The sequence below is a fragment of the Budorcas taxicolor genome, chromosome 16, assembly GCF_023091745.1.
Source record: "Budorcas taxicolor isolate Tak-1 chromosome 16, Takin1.1, whole genome shotgun sequence".
In the NCBI taxonomy this organism is placed as follows: domain Eukaryota; kingdom Metazoa; phylum Chordata; class Mammalia; order Artiodactyla; family Bovidae; genus Budorcas; species Budorcas taxicolor.
In genome coordinates this window covers 73,842,423-73,859,750 of record NC_068925.1, presented here as the reverse complement: position 1 = coordinate 73,859,750, position 17,328 = coordinate 73,842,423, and the positions used below count along the sequence as shown (strand labels likewise).

The 17,328-nt window shown below is 45.6% G+C and overlaps 1 protein-coding gene across 1 annotated transcript in view; it reads left to right on the top strand.

The window, feature by feature from the left end:
* Positions 1 to 17,328, top strand: part of HHAT (hedgehog acyltransferase) — a 340,320-nt gene that overhangs the window by 40,091 nt on the left and 282,901 nt on the right. The window contains exon 3 of the mRNA XM_052654045.1: positions 11,397 to 11,510. Coding sequence (XP_052510005.1) covers positions 11,397 to 11,510 — 114 coding nt within the window. The remainder of the gene's footprint in view (positions 1 to 11,396; positions 11,511 to 17,328) is intronic.

Genomic DNA, 17,328 nt, shown 5'->3' with positions numbered 1-17,328 from the left:
GTCAGTTGCCTCTGCAACTGTTCACCTGTTCACTGAAACTCTCATAGAAATCAGGGGAGTGAAAGTAGAGGAGGAACAACAGCAAAGGAAGGAAAGCGTGTCAAGAATTGAGACAAAGTCACTTCCCCCGTTCCGGGGGGTGGGGGGGTGGTGCTCACCTTGTCCGTCCGCTTGTCCTCGGGCGATACTCCTCTGAAGGGGAGCGCCGTGCTGCGACCAGCCTAGGGTCCCTCGTCGCTCCTTCTTTCAGAGCCGCATGGTGTCACCACCTCCGTCCGTCCGCTTCGAGCCCCACGTTGGGCGCCAGTTTCTGCGGGGGGCGCTCCGCAGAAAGAGAGAGGCAGTGGAACTTCCCTCAGCAGAGCTGAGGGGTCCCGAGGAAAAGTGAGCCTGCTGTCCGCCAACCCAGCCCCTCGGCAAGCGAGAGACACTCAGACGAGACAGGGGTTCTGTCTAAGCAGTTCTGCTTTATTGTCGTAAGCTCCTGGTTTATATAGGCAAGCAGGGGGGTTTTGCGAGGGACTTTCCATAGTTCTACCAATCAAATTAAAGGTCAGATTACCACATGCTTACATCATGACAGGGGGTCTATGGTGATCACGCGTTGTCCACGTGCACGGAAATCAAGAGAGCCAATCAAAAATTTTGACAAACAACTTAAGCCACGCCCTCATCTCTTCTGCCAGGCACCATCTTAGCTCTAAACCGCAAAGCTAGCCCTTCTTTTTAAGGTTTCCCATTTAGGGGCCCACACCCGAGCTCATGGGAGGGTTGTAGCTGAAGCGCCCATGGCCTTCCTCTGCGTCAGTTGCAGAGTACAGAGCTGATTGTAAATTAACAAAAAGTGCCATCCAGATGACCTACGCTCACTAATAGATAAGTGGTGGATCTAGGAGAAATGGTAAGCCTTTGGACCATCTCAGGCCCTTCACCTGTTTTTGTGGGCATGGCTCTTCCCATTTGTATATGCCTTCCACGTGGCTGCCTTTGGACTACGCCGTCACAGTTGAGTAGTTGCCACAGAGACTGTGAGTGGTACCTAACCTTCTTGACACTAGGGACTTGTTTTGTGGAAGATAATTTTTCCGTGGACTGGGAAGTAGGGGATGGTTTCGGGATGATTCAAGCTCACACGTTTATCGTGCACCCTATTTCTAATCTAAGGCCCCTATAGAGCACAGGTCCTGCTGTATAGCACAGGGAGCTATCTTCAATATCCTATCATAAACTATAAAGGAAAAGAATGTGAAAAAGAATGTATATATATGTATAACTGAGTCACTTTGCTATACAGCAGAAATTAATTCAACGTTGTAGACCAATTGTAAACCAATTTATAAACCGTTGTAAACCAATTGTAATTTAAACCGTTGTAAACCAATTATACTTCAGTAAAATAAATTAAAAAAATTCTAATCATATAAAGAAGGACTGACCAGCCTGAGGTCACATAAGGGTAGGTGAGAGAAGGAACTCAACCCTGGACCCAGGAACTCAAATCTGGGTCTCCTGAACACAGTCTGGTCTCTGCCACATACAGCTCACCACTGGCTGTCTCAACCACTTGGAGAAAAAGGTCACTTTCCCTGCGTTGTGATAGACAAACTCGAGGGAACGACCCCGTAGTCCATGGGGTCCCAAAAGAGTCGGACATGACTCAGCAACTTTCACTTCCACTCCAAATCCATCCTGCTTATTGCTATCAAAATAATCACACTGAGACAAGGGCTAGCAAGCTTTAATAAAGGGATAGATGGTAAATATTTTCAGCTTGTGGGCTATACCAGGGATCTCCAACCTCCGGGTTGAGGACCAGTACCTTTTGTCAGATCAGCAGGGGCATTAGATTAGAAATAGGGTGCACTATAAACGTGTGAGCTTGGATTATCCTGAAACCATCTCCCACTTCCCACGGAAAAATTTTCTTCCACAAAACAAGTCTCTTGTGTCAAAAAAGGTTAGGTACCACTTGCAGTCTCTGTTGTTAAGTTTCCAAGTTTCTTCCACTTGGAGAAAAAGGTCCCTTTCCCTGCATTTTGATAGATGCAAACTCGAGATGACTATAGTACCTGCTGGAAACAGGGAGGCCTTCCTCTGAGGCCATCCATTATAGTCACTTTCCCTCATGTTCAACATCAGAGGGATGTTGAAGTCTGCCATCTCCCTGTTAGTGATGTTGACCCCCTCAGTTAACTCTGTGAGCCTCTCCACCCATGCTCCCTTCAAGACCCCGAAGAGTGGAGAAATCAACGTCAGATGTAACTCTGTTGAGTCAGCGGAAGTAGCTGAACATTTTAGCTAGGCTGCCAATGTTTCCCTAACTCTGAGGAATTGAATCTTGCAATTCTAAGGTCCTGAAGCCTCCTCCTGTAGGCACCGAGCCAGGACTGGCTGCACCTGGAAGATCTCTGTCAAGTCCTCTCAGTTCTTGACTGCGTTTTTGGACGGTAGTCACTCTGCCAGTCAGGGGTGATGTCCTCGTTAAGTAAATGGCCATGTTGGCCTTTGTGTTGATCTTAATAGGAAGAGGAGTTCAGACAAACTGAAAGAATTACTGAATTGAAAAAAAGATTTAGGTGCAGAGTCCTGCAGACTGACAGGATTAACTTTCCAGGGAGCGCTTTGTATCATAATGTATTTTCCAAGGCTAATTCTCACTCCCTTATTTCTAGCCGTTTCTGACGTTGGCCCCCCAGGATGAAATTGGCATGTTACAAGCAGCAGATCTCTAAAGGGTCTGTCTTAGGAGGCAGGCAGACTCAGGGCAGGAAAAGGCCTTGCTGAAAGACCCAAGTTCTCTGTGATGCTCGTAACTCCCTGTGGGCAGAGGGTCAGTTTAGGAAGCCTTTTGTTTTTGGCCTTCTCAAACTTGGTGTAGACGCTGTGGAAAACATGGAAACGTTAAACATAGAATCATGAGTTGCCCCAATAGTTCCACTCTTAGGTGTATACCCATAAGAATTGAAAATGGATATTTAAACCAACACTTGTACACACGTGTTCACAGCATTATTCGCAGTAGACAAAAGCAGGAAACAGCTGAAGCATCCATTGATGAATGAGTAAACAGAGTGTGGTATTTCCCTACAATGAGATGTGATTCAGCCATAAAAAGGAATGGTGTACTCACACGAGTTACAACGTGGATCAACCCTAGCAACGTTGTGCCAGGTAAAAGAAGCCAAGTCACACAGTGTAGAACTCCATGTAGATGAAATTCCCAGTGTAGCCAAGTCCATAGAGACAGAAGGCAGATTTGTGATTATCAGAGCCTGCAGAAGAAGGGGGATGGGAATAACTGATTAATGGGCACAGAGCTTCCTTTTGGGGTGATGAAAATGTTCTGGAACTAGATAGGGGTGATTGTTGCATGACATTGGGAGTATAAATGCCACTGGGTTGAGTTTAATCTGGTTCATTCTGTTATGTGAATTTTACCTTAAAACAACAATAACAACAAACTGCCCAACTCAAATGTTTTCAGAATCCCTAAGTTATGGAGTTTCAGTTCGATTAAATCCTGGCAAATAAGCTTCTAATATTTGAGTTAAAATTTCAGCTACTGGCAAGAGCAGTGATTTACTGAAAAGCAGGTAAAGTCCCGGGAGAGTCTGGGTTAAAAAGCCACTGGTGGACTTGGAGTAACTGAATTTATCTCTGGGATGATTTTCTCTGCTTCCCTTGGGGTGTCTTGGTAGGCGCCTTGGAGCTTTCCTTGGAACTGGGTGCTTAAACATTTCAGTCCAGTGGCCTGGCCTTATTAGCCATGGGATTGTGTTATCTTCAGCCAGTGTTAATTCAGCATGGTCTGAGGAATGTAAGAAAAAGCAGAGGAGAGTTTTGGCCATCCCCCTGTGATAACAGTGCAGGACTCCAGCTAAGAGGCCAGAAGTGAGTGCTGTCGTCTGGTGAGCTTCAAGGCTGATGAGATTTATGGCTAGAATAAGGAAAACTTTGCTCAGTGGTGAGTTGGCAGTGTAAGATCTTCATTTGCCAGGTATTTTTCTCTTTTAACTTGTTGTGCTTGAACTACCAGATGATTTTGAAAGCGATTTAAACTGCCAGATACAAGTACACATGTCACTTGGCAACATTAAGGAATCACTGAGAATTCAAAACATTAAAAAGTAAACATTTAGTACACCCATGTTCATTATCCATAACAGCCAAGAGGTAGAAGCAACCCAACTGTCCATCAACAGGTGAACGGATGAACAAGATGTGGCGTGCCCATGTGATGGTGGAGAATTACTCAGCCTTGGAAGGGAGGGGAATTCTGCAGTAAGCTACAACGTGGATGAACCTTGAGGACATTACGCACATGGAACAAGCCAGACACAAAAGGTCAAATACAGTATGATTCTACTTATGCGAGGTGCCTATGGTAGTCAAATCCGTAGAGGCAGAAAGCAGGAGAGTGTGGTCAGGAGCCAGGGTCAGGAGGAATGGGGAGTTACTATTTAATGGGCACAGAGTTCCAGTTTTCAAGACAAAAGGAGTTCTGGAGATGGATGGTGGTGATGGTTGTATACTAATGCGAATGTTCTTAAGGCCACTACACTATACACTTAAAAATGGTTAAGATGGTAAACTTTATGTTATATTTATTTGACCACATGAAACACTGGTTTTGCAGCCTGAGGACCTGGGTCTTTAAAGTCGGGCTCTGTCGTATATTAGCTGTGGGACCTTGGACACGATGTTTAACCTCTCTGAGTAGAGTTTTCCTTTTCTTAGGTTATGCGGTATGATTCTGCCTACAGCGTAGTCAGTCTGTGTGCTGTAGTAGTTTCTTCCCAATCTGGAGAAGAGGCTGGACGAGTGGGAACTTTCTGGAGCAGGGTAGGCTGGCAGTGTGGATGTGGAAGTTGGAGGCCTGGATTGGCCCCGTGGGCATGTGAGGGGGAATCACCCCCACACCCTCCAATGATGGGCAGTCAGTCAGGATGCTGTGTGTAGGTGAGTCACAAGCTGTTCTCTTAGTATTTCTTTCCTTTAGCCTGGAAAATAGTTGCTTTTTCCACTCTCTGAAAGCCATCTGAGGCATCTGCTTGTTCTGCCCTTCATTTTACGCACAGGAAGGCTCAGGGCCAGGTAGTTTAAACATGACTCATTCAAGTCTACAGAGGGGGAGAAATGTGATGAGAACTTAGGTCACGTGATTTCACACCCCCACTGTTGTGAAGGCTCATTGAGTGTCGGGCATTCATTATACAAATTTGTGCTTAAGTCAAGATTCTTGCTCTCAGGAGCTTACCATTTTTTTCCCCTCTAGAGAGAAAATACATGAAATAGCTAGAATAAAGAGGGCTAGCATAAATGTACTGTAGTAAAATGTGCTGGGATTGAGGTGTGGATGACAGAGAAGGGGATGCAGCGAGGTCCACCAGGAAGGGCAGAGGAAGCTTCACACCTGAGCTGACGTGTCTGTGGTTATGGGGCGTTAAGGAGGTGACTGACCCTGATGTTGGGAACAGTTTGGTCAGATGGTGGGTGTGTGTGTGTGTGCAGGGGTGTCTGTGTGGGTGTGTGTGTCTGGGTGTGGCAGAGGAATCCAGGTGGAGGGCTTAGCACAAGTAGAGACGCATCATGGGAAAGGACTGGGTTTGAAACACAGCCCTGCCCTCTCTAGTTGTGGCCAAATAATTTGCCTGCTCTGACCACCAGTTGACTCATCTGTAGCATTGATTAAAAAAGAAATAAGAAACTACCTTAAGCAATACCCAGAATGTTAATTAGTGATTTGCATGAGAGGGAGGTCTCAGTTGTATCTCTAGGTATGTAGATGGATGACACCACTGGTCCCTGTCTTGCTTTGCAGTGGTTTTCAGAGTGTGGAGAGTTAGTGTTGGTACCGTGACCTCCTCAAGGCTGAGGAATTCATATTTCCCCACACTGCCTACTGTGGAACTCTGCTGTCTGTAGGAAGAGAGGCTCAGATCCTTTTTCTTGTTGAGTGTAGGAGAAACAGTGTTTCACCAGGAGGTTATAGTCACTATTGAAGAGACGCAGAATCATCACGGCTTTGTGCTTAGACTTCTCTGTTCTTGCCTTGTTGCAGATGAAAGCCTCGGAATGAATAACCGTGCTGCTCACTCAGTGGATTTTATGCTTGAATCTAGGTGCTTTCTATGGTGAGCAGGATGGTGCTTGCTCTGTTTGTGAATATTAGGTGGTCTAACTCTATTCCCAGGTCCTTGCCTGGCAATGGCGAGGGGTGGGGTGAGCTGTTAAGGATTCTCTGGGCTTACAAACAATGTAGGGAATCTTAGATTGATGATGTCGATCTCTGCTACTGGAAATGTGATCCCCGGGCCAGCAGCGTGGCGTCACCTGAGAGCTTGTACCACAGAATCCCAGGCCCCATCCCGGATTTCCTGGACCATAATCCACATTTTAGCAACACCTGTAGGTGGTTTGTATAGCCACTGAGGTTTGGGAAGCACTAATGTTGAAGACTGGATGTGAATCTTAGAGTTCAGGCTCCCCTTTCTTTGTGGAGGAGCCTTAATGGTTCTGTCTGGCTAGAATTTATCCCTGGTGTATATCTGACTCCCTTACAGACCTGAGGAAGAGGTTTCTTATTATTTTTAGTTTTTATTTTGTTATTTTGGCCACACAGCATGTGGGATCTTAGTTCCCTGACCAGGGATTGAACCTGTGTCCCCCTGCTTTGGAAGCATGGGGTCTTAACCACTGGACCACCAGAGAAGTCCTAAGAAGAGGTTTCTGATTGACTAAGAACTGTGGGATCGAGATAGGAAATGGGGAAGGAACAGAAGATGAAAAAATTGTTCCTGACTTGACACTTTAAGATTTACCTTAAATTAGTGATTGAGCTCAGGGTCTGTAAGACTTTGCTTACAGAATCGTCAGGCAAGTGTATGCTCCTCGGTTTTTGTCTTGTCACAACAAAGACTTGGAGTGATGGACATTAAAGCCCCCTCGGCGTGTCACAGCTCTCGGGTCTTGGACAGACCGTGTTACAGCTCTCAGGTCTCGAACAGACCGTGTTATATAGCTCTTAGACAAATCAGTGTTACAGCTCAGTGTTACAGCTCTATTTTATTTAGAAGATAGCAGGAAAATCCATCTTCAAGGCGTGAGGGCACGTCGGTCCAAAGACGTGAAGAGAAGAGCTCCCCAGCACGCAGGAGAGAGAGAGAGAGAAAGCTTTGGCTCCTCTTTTTATTTGTTTTTCTCTCCCTGGGCCTGTCCTATGTAAATTGGGCCAGCCAGGAGTGTTGTTTGTTTTACCTAAGGTCCTCACTCCTGTCCTCGGTCCTCGGACCTTCCTTTGTTCTGTTTTCACGGGCTTTTCTCTTCCTTATCTTTTAGCCACCACCATTCTGGACTCCTTTTCCCCGTTCTAACTACCTAATAGAATCAAGTGAGTCAGATTCTTCTTACCTGAACCATTAACTGCTACTTATTGGCCATCTTGCTCTATTCATTAACTTGGCTTTTCTGTCTGGTTATTTCCTTTAGGTAAATATATTTTAAATAGATGTAAGAGAAACATTTTTATTTCCTTTAAATGGCCATTTTCTGAAATAACTAGTGATGAAAGACTGTGTCATTTTATTGATGGGATTTTACCAGCTCAGTGTTTTCGGTAGTCCTGGGCCTTAGGATGAAGCATAAAGAACTTTTTGTTTGTTTGTTTCCTTTCTAAAAAAATATTTTTAATGTTTTTAAAATTAATTTTTATTGGGATAGAGTTGCTTTACAATGTTGTGCTTCTACTGCCCAGCACAGTGACTCAGCTATATGTATACATGTACCCCCTCTGTTTTGGATTTGAATGTTGGTTTTTAGTGTCTTTTTTCCTGCACCCCTGTTACAAAGGGGCCTGTTGCTAGCATGCCCTCATCACATGACCTTTGTGCCTTTAATCAGTTGGTTGACTCTCCACTGATTTGACATTTTTGAGATGAGGCACTGAGCTGTGGACCAGGGGTGAAGCTGGGCTAACGCTTTGAGTTCTTTGCTCTGTGCTGCCTGGGTGGGCAGTGTGGGCCTCCCAGGCCCTGATGCAGCCAGTCTTTAAATGGAAGGAATTGGACTGAATCTATTATTGTCATGGGATACGGGCTGAAAGGTTGTTGCTGAGCTGTGAAAGACGCTGGGATTCTCGGCCTCCAGAGGAGAAGAATTCAGTCTGGGGCCAGTGACGAGGCTTGATAGCTCAGAGCTTTTGTATAATAAAGTTTTATTAAAATATAAAAGAGATAGAGGAAGCTTGTGACATAGACCTCAGAAGGGGGCAGAAAGAGTGCCCCCTGCTAGTCTTTAGCCAGATGTTGTATAGCTACCTAGTTCAGTTTAGTTCAGTCGCTCAGTTGTGTCCGACTCTTTGTGACCCCATGAATTGCAGCACACCAGGCCTCCCTGTCCATCACCATCTCCCCAAGTAGCTACTGGCAGTCTGCTAATTAAAGAAAGGAAATGTCTCAAAACTCAGCGATTCGCACCAGGCTCCTTACCCACAACATGCATTTTGAGATAACACTGGCACAAGGTGAGTTGTCCCGGGCCATAAAATGATTGACATGAATCTTGAAGAAAGGCAGGCTTCCAAGCAAATACAGTCTCATTAACACAGCTGAAGAGAACATTTGCATGAGTAAAACATACTGGTCTGTCAAGTCAAGTCGGTTCTGAGTCTTAGGCAGAACAGACTTGAAGACAGAGACTAGGGTAACATTAACATAGCTCAAGACAAACAGTTCATAAGGAAAATGCATTGGTTAGCTCAGGGTTGGAGAAAAGTTCAGTTCAGGTGGAACCAGGTATCGTCATGGCAACACAGAATTTTAAAAGAAACCTCTTTTTAAATTTGTGTAGAAAAAAGGAAAAAACCTAACACTTGTAGCTTGCTTCCTCCTGCCGCTTGAGAGAGAGAAAAAAAAGTCTGACACTGGCAGCCTATTTCCTCCGTTTGGAGACCCCTGGCCTTCCTGCCTCTTATCCTCTCAGGGCTGTATGAGCAGGTTGTGTGTGGATCAGGATCTTGGGTGTGGGGAGCACATGTTGTTTCAGAAGCACAGTACCGTTGTCTTTCTTTATTTGGAAAATAGAAAACACTTTTTTTTTTTTTGAAACGAGGCAGAATGTAAAAGCATGATTTGATGTTAGGGGGTTCACATGGGATGGAACGCACGTGGGACCACCAGTTAGCAGCAAGTAACAAAATTTTTAGTGACCACAGAGTGCCAGGTATTGTTTTAAATTATCGATATGCATGTACTCTCCCTTAAACCTCACAGGTCCCTAGACTGTCAGGCCTGATAGCATATAGACAGGCAGAGAGGTGACGTGTCTTGCTCACGGTCATCACAGCCACTGTGCGGGTGGATGTGGGATCCAAACCCAAGCTGAGTCGGCAGCTTGACTGCGTATCTGCTACCTCTGCTTCCATAGTCTGATATGAATCAAGATCCCTTTAATCTGTCCTTTACCTTCTGGAAAGAAGAGTTTTGTAATGTATGTAACTTGTATGAAATTGCGCCTCAGTCCTCACGTGCAGGAAAGGAAACAAACAAAAATCCCGTTTTCCTCTAAATCCAATTAAAAAATTGGTTCAGGGAGTTCCTTGGTTGTCCAGTGGTTATGTTGTAGCCACGCGTTCTGGGAAACAAACTCACTCAGAAGGAGAATGCAGATGAATTCAGATCAGTCGCTCAGTCGCGTCCGACTCTTTGAGACCCCATGAATCAGAGCACACCAGGCCTCCCTGTCCATCACCAACTCCCGGAGTTCACTCAGACTCACGTCCATCGAGTCAGTGATGCCATCCAGCCATCTCATCCTCTGTTGTCCCCTTCTCCTCCTGCCCCCAATCCCTCCCAGCATCAGAGTCTTTTGCAATGAGTTAACTTTTCAGATAGTGGAGTGCAATTTATTACACCGGTGGGCCCAAGGCAGAGTCTCCTCTTAGCCAAGGACCCCGACCAGTTTCTGTGAAAACCTTATATACCCTAGGTGTATGTGCTCAAACCCACCTCCCCAAATTCCCTGAAGCTAGTCTGAACAAAGGAAAATAAAGATACGATCAAGGTTAACCTGTGAGTCTATGCCTTAAGCCTAGGTAGATAACAGTGGATCATTGTCAATAAGCATAATAGAATTTATGATTCAATTCAGTTACGTAGATAATTAAGATATTCTTTTACCCAACGGAGAGTCTAGGTATGAGCCCTGGGGCTCTTCCATCCAGGGGATCTGGTTTTCCAGTTGGTATGTCGTTTCCATAGATATTGAGCGTAGCTCAAAGTCCACAGTCCAGCCCAAGATGGAGTCCTGCTTTCAAGATGGAGCCTGTTCTGTCTGTTTCCTCCTTCAGTTAAGACTCTGTACTTCTATAGGGGGCACTGGTTCTATCCCTGGTCAGGGAACTAAGATGCCATACACCCTGTGGCTTGACCAAAAAAAGAAAAGAAGAATTGGCCTAAAGTTCCACACCTAGGGAGGTGTTTAGTATCAGTGGATCAATAATCAGTGGAGGGTTCCTTCCCCACTGATCCAATTGGATAGAAATTTCTGAGGGCTTCCAGTCCTCATTCTTGCTCGTGGGCCGTTTGAGAGTGGCCAGTCACGGTGTTTTCTCCCTCCACGCTCAGCTTGGCTGCCGCGATCTCCCTGGGGCTCCTGAGGCCAAGGCTCTTGGTTGTGAGTCCCCAGGAGTCCACAAGTCCACTCTTGCCAGAGGTTTTCACCTGCCCCTGCCGGGGAGCTGGGTAGACAGAGCCTAGAATGGGTGCAGACATAGGATGCTGGTGGACACAGAGCTTCCCGAGGGGAAGGGAAGTGTATCTTTCATTCTTTCCTCATAAAGCTTATAGGAAATGGGTCAATTTCTTTATCAAATTATCCTCCGGCCTGTAAATGACAGCAAGATTTAACGTGACTGATCTTACACAATTTTATTAGTATCCAGTGTACATTTCTCTTGTTGGTAAAAGCAGCTAAGTGACCAAACTGAGATAACCTCATTAATTATTTGTCCCATCCGCTTGACACTGAGGAAATAAAGGGAATTCTTTAAGTCTATGTTACATCTTTTATAACATAGGGTTAATAATAGTTTCTGTCCCACAGAGGGTCCTGGGGTGGGGGTGGGGATCGGCTTTAACAAAGACCTTTGAGACTGGCCAAGCTGGAGGGAAGCATATAATAGGTGTGTGTGTGTGTGTGTGTGTGTGTGTGTGTGTGTGAGAGAGAGAGAGAGAGAGAGTGTGATGGAGTAGAGACAGGAAATGTTGTGTCAATGCCGTTTTATAGCATTTGAACTCACATCGGCCTTTTCTTGCAGTTGTTTTATTAATTGGAGTTTGTGTTCTGCCTCAAATATGTACAAAGATCTCTCTGATAAACTGCTCTTTTGGCCTGTTTAGGACCCGACCGACTTTGAGTGGAGCTTCTGGATGGAGTGGGGGAAGGAGTGGCTGGTGTGGTTATTCCTTGGCCACATGAGCGTGTCTCAAGTCGCCAACCTGCTTTCGAGGAAGGTACGGTTATGTGCATCATTTCCAGTTCAGCTTCTTCTTTGCTTTTTGTCAAGAAGGAACCCTGAGCTAGGAAATCAGGGGGCATGGATATTGGCCTTTGAAGCCTGGAAAAGGTGAGAAAGGTTTGTTACTGGTCAATAAGAGAAATTACCAGATAAAAAAATAGAATCAAAACATAAAAATAAAAGATAAAGATGGGATAAATTGTTACTGTTGGATAGAAACTGCATAATGACTTAACATACATATGTGGTGAAAAGATTACCATGATAAGCTTAGCTAACACGCATCATACAGGTACAAAAAAAAAGAGAAGAAAGAATGTTTTTTCCTGTGATGAGAACTTTTAGGATCTCCTTGCTCAGCGGCTTTCAAGTATATCATATCACAGTAGCCACAGTCGTCATGGTGTACGCTAGAACTTACTTTTCCGATAATTGAAAGTTTGTACCTTTTGACCACCTTCATCTAATTTTAAAGAAGCTTCCAAGCACACCTAATAATAAAGAATACATGATTTTGCATTCCTAAACTGATAATGAATATACCTACCTCAACCTTCATTAATGGGTTTCTTTTCTTCCACAAGTTGGTTTGGTGGTTTGTTATGACATCAACCTTTCTAGAAATTTAACATTTTTATTTCTAACACAAAGCTGCTCTGCCCATACGTGGGTGACTTACTACCCCTAGGTCTCAGCTTTCCCATCTGTAAAATGAATAGCTCAGTATCTGTATTTTCTTTCCCTGTTGGGGGGAGAAGAACTATTTTGGGGAGGATCTGTGAAATGAAGCTGTTATCATTACTGCTGCTGTGGGAAAGGGCCAGCTGTTGTGGAGTGGAAGAGTCCTGGATGATGGATTAGTTCCTGGACTTGCTCACTTGTTAGCTTTCTGACCATGGAAAGGCTTTTCACCACCGAATCATAATTCATCATTTTCTATAAAGTAAGGTTAATGAAATAATAAATTTTTTTTCTTTTTAAAAAATGGTGGGCTTCTCTCTATTTATAATAACCAAGACATGGAAGAAACCTTAATGTCCATTGACAGATGAATGGATATAGATGTGGAAATGGACTATCATGTTAGTCGCTCAGTTGTGTCTGATACTTTGCAATCCCATGGCTCCTCTGTCCATTGACCTCTCCGGGCAAGAATACTGGAGTGGGTTGCCACTTCCTTCTCCAACAGTGGAATAGTACTCAGCTATAAAAAGAATGAAATAATACTAGTTGTAGCAACTAAGACAAATCATTCAGTGTCACAGTAATCCAAGTCTGTGCCCCAACCACTGATGCCAGACAAGCTGAGGTTGACCGGTTCTATGAAGATAACACCTTCTAGAACTAACACCAAGAAAGGTGTTCTTTTCACCACAGGGAATTGGAATGCAGAAGTAGAAACTCAAGAGATACCAGGAGTTTGGCCTTGGACTACAAAATGAAGCATGCTGAAGGCTGACAGAGTTTTGTCAAAGAGAACATGCTGGTCATAGTGAACACCCGTTTCCAACAACCCAAGAGATGACTCTACACACGGGCATCACCAGATGGTCGAAACTGAAATCAGATTGATTATGTTCTTTGTAGCTGAAGATGGAAAAGCTCTATACAGTCAGCAAAAACAAGACCTGGAGCTGACTGTGGCTTAGATCATGACCTCCTTAGTGCCAAATTCAGGCTTAAATTGAAGAAATTAGGGAAAACCACTAGGCCATTCAGGTATGACCTAAATCAAATCCCTTATGATTATACAGTGGAGGTGATGATTAGATTCAAAGGATTAGATCTGGTAGACAGGTGCCTGAAGAACTATGGACTGAGGTTCATAACATTGGACAATAGAGGGTGACCAAAACCATCCCCAAGAAAAAGAAATGCAAGAAGCCTAAATGGTTGTCTGAGGAGGCTTTACAAATAGCTGAGGAACTAAGTAAAGCAAAAGGCACGGGAGAAAGGGAAAAACATTCTACTGAATGCAGATTTTCAGAGAATAGCAAGGAGAGATAAGAAGGGCTTCTTCAGTTAACAGTGCAAAGAAATAGAGGAAAACAGTAGAATGGGAAAGACTGGTGTTCTCTTCAAAGAAGTTGAAGATAGGAAGGGAACATTTCATGCAAAAATGGCCATGATAAAGGACAGAAACGGTAAAAACCTAACACAAGCAGAAGAGATTAAGAAGAAGTGGCAGGAATACACAGAACTATGCAAAAAAGGTTTTAATAACCTGGATAACCACAGTGGTGTGGTTACTTACCTAGAGACAGACATCTTGGAATGTGAGGTCAGGTGGGCCTTAGGAAGCGTCACTATGAACAAAACTAGTGGAGGTGATGGAATTCCAGCTGAGCTATTTCAAATCCTAAAAGATGATGCTGTTGAAGTGCTACATTCAATATGCTAGCATATTTGGAAAACTCAGCAGTGGCCACAGGACTGGAAAAGGTCAGTTTTCATTCCAATCTGAAAGAAGGACAATGCCAAAGAATGTTTAAACTATAGAACAGTTGCATCATTTCACACACTAGCAAGGTAATGCCCAAATCCTTCAAGCTAGGCCTCAACAGTACGTAAAGTGAGAATTTCCAGATATACAAGCTATATTTAGAAAAGGTAGAGGAATCAGAGATCAAATTGCCAACAGCTGAAGGATCATAGAGAAAGCAAGGGAATTCCAGGAAAACATCTACTTCTGCTTCATTAACTATGCTTAATCCTTTGACTGTGTGGATAACAACAAACTGTGGAAAGTTCTTCAAGAGATGCGATTACCAGACCACCTTACCTGCCTCTTGAGAAACCTGTGCGGGTCAAGAAGCAACAGTTAGAACAACTGGACGTGAAACAATGGACTGGTTCAAATGGCAAACAGCCATCTGACTGTTCAAATGGCTCAGACGGTGAAGACTCTGCCTGCAGTGCGGGAGACCTGGGTTCTATCCTGAGTTGAAATGATCCCCTGGAGAAGGGAATGGCTACCCACTCCAGTATTCTTGCCTGGAGATTTCCATGGACAGAGGAGCCTGACGGTCGCAGAGTTGGAGCTGACTGAGGACTAGTACTTTCACTTTTTTTCAGTTCAGACAGTGTGAGAGGCAGATTAACCATCTATTTGTGGCCGGATGGGCCTCCTCCTCTCCAAATTCGCTCCATTTTCAGCTCCTGTTTTGCACCCCCCACTATCAGAAAACTACCTAGTTTAGGATATAGATGTTCCTCTGGTTAATTCGCTTGTGGCTCTTACTGTGAGGAGACCCTATTCAGGATGGCTCAGAGCTCCTGGCTGAAACCCAGCTTTGTCACTTTCAAGCAATGCAGTCTTGAAAGCCAGTTAGTTAATATCTCGGAGTCTTTCGCCTCATTTTGTGCATCAGGGATGGTACCGCTTGCCTGCGGGGGTGGTGGTGAGGTTCTAGTAGTTCTCAAGGTTGTGCTAGCGTATGGTGGTAGCCAGTGAAGAGGTGGCTGCCGCGGGGGCCTGCTGGCGTTCTCTGTGTGCCGTGACTGCGGTCTGCGTGGGCTCCTGGGAGCAGTTCCCTCCGCGATGTTCAGAAAGGAGGCATCTGCCTGAGATTCTGAAAGCCCAGAGGGCAGAGGCTGTCTCTTCAGCCGTACCTACATTCCTCTCCCGCGTGGCTTTCTCTGACCCGGTTTCAAGTTTGTGCTGGCTTGTGGGAAAAAGGACAGGGAGACACAGACCAGGAGCTGAGTGAGAAGTGACACCGGAGATGCCTCCTGGGAGGAGTGGGCCACATCTGCCTGGGGGTGTCAGGGAAGCCCCCCCCACCAAAGGAGGTGGCTTGAAGAGGGTGGAGCCGTCTGCTTATTTCAGCCTCCTGCATCTCCTTATAGGCCTGGGTGGACAGGTGGGCTTGACCTTTGATCTGTAGTGCACATCTTAGGCAAACTCAGTAGGCAGTTTTGTTTGCAGTTTTCTTGGAATGAGGCAGAGTTCGCACTGAGTCATCTGTGTGGGTGTGTGTGTGTGTGTCCCATCCCTCTGTGACCACAGGTTTGATTTGTGCGACAGCTGTTGGGCAGGGTTCTGTGAGGCTGGAGCACACTGCTCTCTTTGTCCGTGTCCGCTTGGTCCTTATGTAAGTATGAACCTCAGCTCTGGCCCCACCACCTGGACTGAGCGTCCCAGATGGCCTTAATTTGGGTGGCTGTTTTTGGTACTTTTTCAGGGTGGAATATTTGGGCTGCACTTGTCTTTTATCTCCCTGTCTCAGGGGCATCATGAACTGTGGATGATGCTATAGAGACAGGCATTATCACTGCCTGTGGTTCCAACCCTGAAGGATGCTTCTGGGCTCCATACTCTGTCTCGTCCCATCTCTCTCTTTGCTGGCCCCAAAGAAGAGGTTATTTTCAAAAGCGTGATTTTCTTTTTCTTCTTTTTTTATTTTTGCCATGACAAGTAATAAAAACTTTCCACTGGGCTCCCCAGCCAAAGTTAAACGCCTTTTCTCTGGGTTGGGCTCTCTTGTTGGGTTTTGGCAAGGCTGGGTTGGGGGCAGCGCCCAGGGAGGGGAGGCTGAGGAACGGCTCTGAGCTTTGGCTGTGGGTTTGTTATGCTTGGAGCATGTGTGGGGCCGGTCAGACAGTGGCCTGCTTTCTTGAACACCCTCACCACCTGAGGCATAGTGTTCTCTGCTCTCAGAGCCAAAAATACCCCTGGGTGAGCTTTTGGATTAGGCTGGGTGCCCTGGCTGACCACAGGGTACCTTCTCACCCAACCTTTGACCGGCAGAACCCACATTGTTAGCGCTGGGCCCCGACCAGCTGAGCTCATCGGCTTCAGGCCTTATGAGCGTGGTCCCGTGGCGTTGGCTGAGATGAGGAAGCTCACCTCTGGAAAGCTGTGGTGCTCCTTTCCAGCATATCGTCAAAACCACACACCTAATAGGAATCTCATGCACTAATGGGTTTCTTGGAGCCAGACTCCTCCACCTCCATCAGGGCCTCTCTTAAGAGGGGCGAGATTGACTTGGTTTGGGCCCACTGGCCTTTGCCACCAAGGAAAAGCAGGCTAGAATGCAGTTGTCTGGACTCTGGGATGGCTCTGGGATTTTTTTCCTGTTTATATATCTCACATATATTCACATGAGGCTATATCACATATATTGACATATATATTGGTAGCATCTGCAGTTGATTATGTAGTGTGTAATAAATTATGCCGTGCATAAGCATTGTTGAGGGACTTCTTTTATTTATTTCTCAAACAATGCCCGCTGAGTGGTTTCTGGGCAGATGTACAAAAAGAATGAGTGCACAGCAGTCTGGCCCAGTCGCCAACAGGAGTCTTCACCAAGGCTTAACGGGTTTCGCTCCTCCCTGCGGAGGTGAGCTAATGAGGGAAACCACTCAGGCACATCCTGCTATCACTCAGCGCCCGCAGCCTAGAGCAAGCTAAAGCAGGCGGGAAGGAGAGGGGGCCTGAAGGGGGGACGGCCAGCCCAGCTCTCCCTGTGGCTGAGTCCCGGCTCCCCGCGAGGAAGATTTGGAGACTATAGATTTACAAAACGAAGGGCCACAAGTCCTTGGTTTTTTCTCAGGTGCTGATTTCGGCCTTTGGAATGTGCCAGTTGAATTTGTCTGTCTCTCTGAAGCCTTCCCTGGCGTGGGAGGACTCAGGTTCTCATTCATAGGTGGGTGCCTGTGTTTTCTCAGCTGAGCACTATTTGAGGCTTCCCCCAACACACGATTTGTAAGAGACCTCAGTAAGTGAAAACTGGAAGTAGGCAGTGAGATGCGGCATAACCCCTTCCTACCTTATTTGGAACAGCAAAGCAGTCTTGGTTCATAAGGGG